Source organism: Oryzias melastigma, linkage group LG12, assembly GCF_002922805.2.
Source record: "Oryzias melastigma strain HK-1 linkage group LG12, ASM292280v2, whole genome shotgun sequence".
Classification (NCBI taxonomy): Eukaryota; Metazoa; Chordata; class Actinopteri; order Beloniformes; family Adrianichthyidae; genus Oryzias; species Oryzias melastigma.
In genome coordinates this window covers 26,783,152-26,790,409 of record NC_050523.1, presented here as the reverse complement: position 1 = coordinate 26,790,409, position 7,258 = coordinate 26,783,152, and the positions used below count along the sequence as shown (strand labels likewise).

Here is a 7,258-nt window from a genome sequence, read left to right as displayed (position 1 = left end):
TCAACATTTTCATTGTTGCAGAAAATAAAAACATCAGTTAAATACTTAAATAATAGCTAAACTCCAAACAGTCTAAAAATCTTCAGTAAACTGAATTCATCAAAAATGTCAGCATGTTGCTAAAATATTGGTTACATTCCGATTTTTTTGAAATTTACTATCAAAGATTAAAAAATATCCCATGAATATATTTAAAGGTCTGTTGCTAATCTGCTGAAAATTTTAAAATTTGAAGACTTTCTTATTCATGTCCTATGGGCCTATTTTGCTCAATATTTCAAAAACTATGAAGTTTATGAATACCAAAAATACAAGCAGGAGTGTCCTGAATGAGCTGAATGTTTTGATGCCAAGATTGCTGAAAGTGAGACTGAGTTTCTACGTGCTGAAAATCGTACAGAAAGGAGCAGGAGGATCACTAAAGTGAGAATGCTTTTATTCTACGCTGTCTAAAAGTCACTCTTCATCCGTTTACTTCTTCAGCTTAATCAAAATAGTATTTTGCTCTGCAAAGATTGTGTTTTTCTGAAAGGAAGGCGAGTTCTGTGAAGGCTGCAGTCCATAAATCAAACAGAAAAGCAGGAAAACACGTGAGGCTGGAGGCTAGAAACTCTGACTGAGGCGGGACGGTTGTCACAGAGTCAAAGGTTAAGGTCTTAAAAAGATTCGCTGGTGTCCAAACACTGAGCAACTGTTTGAGAAACTTTCACCCTACAGCCACTTTCCATGCATGTGTGCTGCCTCTCTGAATGCCGCCTTTGAGATTCTTGGATCTTCTGACTGCTGATGAGTCGCTGAAAGCCCCGACGTGCCGTCAAAGACACGCCTGCAGCGGCGCCACTGACCTCTCCCAGTGGCTGCAGACGTTAGGATCCTCATCGCTGAGGGAGGAGGTGCTGGACGGCAGGAAGCAGAAGACCGCCGTGCAGAGGACGGTGCTGTGGAGCCACAGAGCCATCGCTGGAGGGCTGCACCTTCAGATGGAGACAAGTGAGAACAAAGCATTGGGTTACTGCTGATGAAAGCAGATCTGCTAGAGAGCTGTCAAAAAGCACAACAGTGCAGCACATGGTTATAGTCACTCTGGAGTTTAACCTTTCACAGCTGTCGGACTGACTTTCTGTACCAAACGAGGACTGTCCCTTAAATGTCTGATGTATGGGACCCTGCAGCAGACCCAAGAGCCTCAACTCACACTCTGCAGACTCCACCAAAGATCCCATTCTGTGGATTTTTCTTTACCTCCAGACTTTATGTTCTTTGCTTTACTGTAACTTTTTAATTTTTAACACGATCACCGCTTTTCTCCTTCAAAATCTGCTGGAATTATCGTGTTAACGGTTGAAAAGTTACAGTAAATTAAAGACCATAAACACTGGAGCTCCGGGGTTAAAGGGTTAAGCAGTATAAGGCCTGCATCTGTTGAGATTAACAATGTTTAATAATTCACATTCATCAAAAGATCTACTGAAGGTGATCCTGAAGGCCGTCTGGCCCGATGCTCCACGTTTTATGGTTCCTTTCACTGCAGTCATAAGACGCTTTTCTCATGATAACAATAGACTTAGAAAACAAACACAAAACAAAAGACAGATCTGTTTGAACTGACGGGCGTAACCTCTTCAGTCTGATTGGCTAGTGAGCGGTGGAAGCTTATAGAGTAAAGGTGCTGATTGGTTGATCAGTTCAGGTGGAATGTTTGTGTCTAGTTGTAGCTTGAACTCATGTGTGTGTGTAAAACAGGGAAAAACGCCTCTGCTTGTGTCTGTTCTCAACTGAAAATATGATCTGAAGAACATTTTTGCAAATCTTTAAAATTAGGGCCAGGAATCGATTAAAAAAATTAACTAAATAATCGCAAACCTGGAAAAAATTTATTGCGATTAATTGACATTGTTTTTTTTGTTACAGTATTTGGCAGCCACTAATGAAATCACACACAAAATTGTACATTTAGAATTTCTATTTTTAACCCTTTAGAACCTGGGGTCTAAAACTCAGTTTTTGTCTGTTACAAAAACTGTTATTTAGTGCTACTGCTTTCACATCTGCTCTATTATCTCTGTTACACATTCAGCAGCATGAAAACAGTCCAAACATTTATGTTACTAATAAAGTGGTAGTATTTGCTGTACTCTTAATTATGTTCTGTGTTTTTTCAGTCAACAATCTCAAAGTTAGACAGACATTTCTCAAAATGTTGAAGAGCATCAGCGTCCAACTTCAACTAAAACAGGAGCATCAGTTTTACCCTCAACCCAAACATGCAGACAGACAGAGAACAGCCCCCACAGAAATGGTTTGTGTGAATTATCAGAAGAAGCAGAGCAGCACCAACACAAAAACTCCAAAATGAACAACAACAAAAGTCTTGTATAATAAAACCATCAACCATATCGTGAGAGAGCCTTGTTAATCCCAGAGAGTTTCTCTTGGAGGTTAACAGGTGGGGCAGCAGAAAAAAACCAAAGCGACCACATCAATGTGCTTGGTCTTCTTCTTGAATGGCTCAGGAACAGCTGCTGCTGCAGCAGGATGCTTCATCACAGCAGCTGCTCTCCTAATGTCTCTGTGATAACGGCCAAGCTAACTCTCCTATGATGGCATGTCTCTTTCAAACCCTGAGTGGGGCGGAGGGTAGCAGAGACGTACAGACACTTTACGACCAGACCAACCATCTCTCTTGTTTCACAAGGTTTCAGGGCAAGCACAGCTGCATCAGAAATGCTGAGGACAACTGCTTTGTCCCCAAAACAAGCTCTGTTCTGTACCAGAGGCTGATGAGAGTCTGCTGGAGGGATTGATGCCCTCTGTCACCTTGTAGTAACCACGACCTGTCTGCAGGACCAGATGAACAGACATGTTACAGACAGACATGTTACAGACAGACATGTTACAGACAGACATGTTACAGACAGACATGTTACAGACAGACATGTCACAGACAGACATGTCACAGACAGACATGTCACAGACAGACATGTTACAGACAGACATGTTACAGACAGACATCCAGGTGCTGACAGACTTTTCACGTGGCTGCTGGGACATCAGATGTATGGAGAGAAATACTGTAAGTATCACTTAATGTATATGTGCGTATATCCTGATTTGTAACTCATATAATACATTTTGTGCATAAGTACGAAAATAACAAATTCAGAAAAATACCAAATAAATTCACAAATAAAATTACAACAGCTTGAAATTAATTACACACACAAATCTTAAAAAAATCACGCACAAATCACTTGTAACGCACACACAAAACATCAGTTACACATGAATCGTTGGTGAGACTCTTCACATCTCAAAGATTTGTCCATGAGTGATGCGTTTAAGTACTACGAGAATGCTGGGTCATCAGAGTTTTCATATCAGCCGTTTTGAACTTAGATTGTGAATAATATCTGGTAAAATGTGACATTTTCCCACTTTCTTAAACAGATATACCCAATAATTCATATAACAAGGATTAAACATGCGTTTAAAAAACTTTTATCACTTTTAAGATAAAAGTATTTCCAGAATTTTGTAGCCCCGCCCCCGACAGCACCTCTGACACCAGAATCTGCCCCAAGCGCTGGTCACAGTCACGGAGATAGCGGGCATCATAGCGGGGCCGGTGCTGCCTGCAATCGCTCCATTTTTTATTCTTCATTATGAATGAATGAATGAATGAATGAATGAATGAATGAATGAATGAAATGGTTTATTTCAAGAAATCAGGTCACAATACAGGACATAACACATCACTCAGTGAATCACATCAGGAACATCTGCGTAAGAAAGTAGGAAAATGTCAAAATTTACCAGATATTATTCACAACCTATGTTTAAAACACCTGATAAGAAAACTCTGATGACAGAGCATTTTAGTAGTATATAAACGCATCACTTACGGACGAATCTCTGAGACGTGAAGAGTCTCACCACAGATTCATTTGTAACTGAGGTTTTGTGCGTGTGTAACAAGTGATTTAATAGTACTTTTTCAAGATTTGTTTGTGTAATTAGTTTCAATCTGTTGTAATTTTAATTTGTGCATGTGTAAATTGTATTTAGCATATATTTTTTTAATTTTGTAATTTTTGTACTTCCGAATTACGCTTGCATAAATCAAGGTGATACCTTTTTCTCTCCATAAAGATGAGCCCAGCTGTTTGGTTCCTAACCGTGAGCAACCTAAAAGCTTGAAGCTTGGACAGTTCAAAGCTCACTATCTTAGACTAAGACCAAATCTGAATTCTTCTCTACCCCTACATTTAGCCCTCCCATCGGAGAGATATAGAAAAATAGTGTCTCCAAATTCAGATCTCATTTTTGCCAGATGACGTCCGCTAGCTTTAGCGCGAAACTTCCAGCGCTCGTATATACATAACAACAGCTGTTTTATAAATTTAAAAAGGTCATGCTACAACAAAAGGTCGTTATTTACATTTAAGTAATGACGCTAGATCACAGAGCTAGTGGCAACTCTGTATCCCTCCGCTTGGAGCCCTTAATAATACATTTTATTTAAAGCGCCTTTCATGTCACCCAAGGACACTGTACATGATAAAACAGAATAAATAGACATAAAAACAGAGCACAATAAAATTATATAAAAAATAAATAAGTCAGCAAGAATACACAGAAAATCAAAGTGAGAAGGCAGATTTAAACAGGTGAGTTTTTAAATGGGATTTGAAAATTGGTAGGGAGACAATATTGCGGAGTTCAGGTGGGAGAGAGTTCCAGAGTTTGGGAGCCGACCGACTGAAGGCTCAGCTCCCCATGGTGACCATGCGCGCAGGAGGTACAGAGAGCTGGAGAGAAGAAGATGACCGGAGAGAACGACGGGGGGAGTACATTTGGAGGAGATCAGAGAGGTAAGGAGGTGCCAGATTATGGAGGGCTTTAAAGGTCAGAAGGAGGATTTTGAACTGAATTCTGGATGTAATTGGGAGCCAGTGCAATTGCTGGAGGACAGGGGTGATGTGGTCATAGGTTGAAGTCCTGGAGATTATACGGGCAGCTGAATTCTGGACCAGTTGTAATTTATTGAGGGTTTTGTTAGGGAGACCATAGAGGAGGGAATTACAATAATCGAGGCGGGAGGTGACTAAACTGTGAACCAAAATCGAAGCGGAGTGGACCGTAAGAGAGGGGCGGAGACGATTTATGTTATTTATGTTATTTATATAGTTTAGATTTATAATAGTTTAAGAAAACTATTTCGGACAACCCTAGCACTAGAAATGCCCCTACAAATGGAGGGGTAGGGAGAAGGGAAGAATTCGGATTGGACCTCATTAGACTAGATCCTGTTCCCCATCTTCATCCTCATTATACCTTCTACCTTCTACATCACAACTGTAAACATTATCTACTAAAATATTCACATCGAGAATGTCTCGCGTTTCCTCAGATTAGCTGATTGTTATGATTCAAGTCATTCCAAACATTTCAGATTAGCTTCCAGATTGTTTTAATTGTATAATAATAAAGGGGCCATACCATGAAAAAACAACTATTTGAGCTTTTAAGTGTATTATACTGTTCAATCATCACTATAAAGAACCACCAGGCAGTTTTTTGATCATTCACGCATTTCTGAGTGATCCTGTAAAAACTTGCGCTCTCAACAACAACCCACAAAAACGAGCGGGTTCTCACGTGCTGATGTCACAGAGTGAGACCGCCCCTTTCAGGAAGAGTCTTCTCTGACAGCTCCACCCCCAGTCCAACACCAACACCCAATTTCTTCACAGAGCTAATGATGATCAGCAAAAACTTTCATTTTAGCTGCAGAATGCCGTATATCTTCGAGTTGTGTCCTGTCTTCGATAAATTCCAGCTCAAACAGTGTTTGTTACTTTAGACGTGGGGATCCTTTAAGACTGCCAAAGGCTCTAGGATGACGTCATGACGTCAATTACTTCCGGGTAGAAAAAAACTCACGAAAAATAGCTAATATTTCATAAATAATGTGTTTTTTAGTGTTGTGAGGGTAATATAATCATATTTATGGATGTAGTTCACTCTGAAAGGCTTAAGAAAATCATGGTATGGGCCCTGTAATTGACTGTCAAATTTTATGCTTTTGGTGTGAAAAAAACAAAAAACAATGTTAAGTAAAAAAATATAGATGTAATTGAAAACGATATGTTATGAAAAATTGAGTAGCAGCAGCATCGGATAAAAAAAAAAACGATTCACTTTATCCTTTATTATTGAGGACGAGACTAGATGTCTTCTTTAATAAAAGATGAAGTCCCATTCACTGACTTTTTTAAACAAATACTTTGATGGAATCAACCGGGATAACTGAGAATCTGCTCAGATGTGAAGACGTGTCAACATTTTGTCCTTCATTTGTTCCTGCTGTAAAATTTCAACTGTTTTCATGTTTTTCAGCATGTTTGTCTTTTTCACACACCAGAATAAGAAGCACTTTCCCACCGAGGCTGATTCTCTGCACCTGTCAAGAGCGTAGCTGGAGTCCATGACTCGGAGGCACAGCTGACTCTGCAGCAGACAGAGAACAGCTTTAACTGACCACAGAGACGGCCCTGAACGCATCAGAACAGGCTGAAAACATCCAGGGAGCACATACTCTGGAATGATGGCTTAATCTTTACAGTAACTTTTGAAAAACGTCTTTCAGCTGCTCGTTCCTGGTAAATCAGAGCTACAAGCCTTACAGAGTTCATGCCAGAGTTGGACCAAGTCATTGTTTTGCAAGTCTCAAGTCTTTGGCCTCAAGTCCGAACCAAGTCCCAAGTCAAAAGCAGTCATGTCTCAAGTCGAGTCACAAGTCCTACTATTAATGTTTCAAGTCTTTTCAAGTCATGTTTTTCTGCAATTTGATTGGTTGGACTGTCAGATCAATCCAACGTGGTCCTAATTTGATTGGATGTTGGGCCGACACCAAACATGGATGTAAACAAACACAGACAGAGAGACTCAATGTACTTTTTAATCCTTGGATTTGGGGGAAAATAGCAAGTCTTTCCGAGTCAGAGGGCTAAAGTCTGAGTCAAGTCACAAGTTATGTATATAAAAGTCTGAGTCAAGTCACAAGTTATGTATATCAAAGTCCGAGTCAAGTCACTAGTCAGAACTTTAAAAGTCCAAGTCGAGTCTAAAGTCATCAAATTCATGACTCGAGTCTGACTTGAGCCCAAGTCATATAACTCGAGTCCTCACCTCTGGTTCCTGGATCTGATCTGTTCATTCATTCTCAGCTCTAAGGAAAGCTGAGTATCAGCCGCTA

The 7,258-nt window shown here is 40.0% G+C and overlaps 1 protein-coding gene across 2 annotated transcripts in view; it reads right to left on the bottom strand.

Annotated features, from left to right (window-relative positions):
• Positions 1-7,258, bottom strand: part of megf10 (multiple EGF-like-domains 10) — a 54,213-nt gene that overhangs the window by 40,877 nt on the left and 6,078 nt on the right. For both annotated transcript variants that reach the window (XM_024261962.2, XM_024261963.2), the window contains exon 2: positions 846-974. In XM_024261962.2, the coding sequence (XP_024117730.1) occupies positions 846-958 (113 nt within the window). In that variant the 5' untranslated portion in view covers positions 959-974. The remainder of the gene's footprint in view (positions 1-845; positions 975-7,258) is intronic.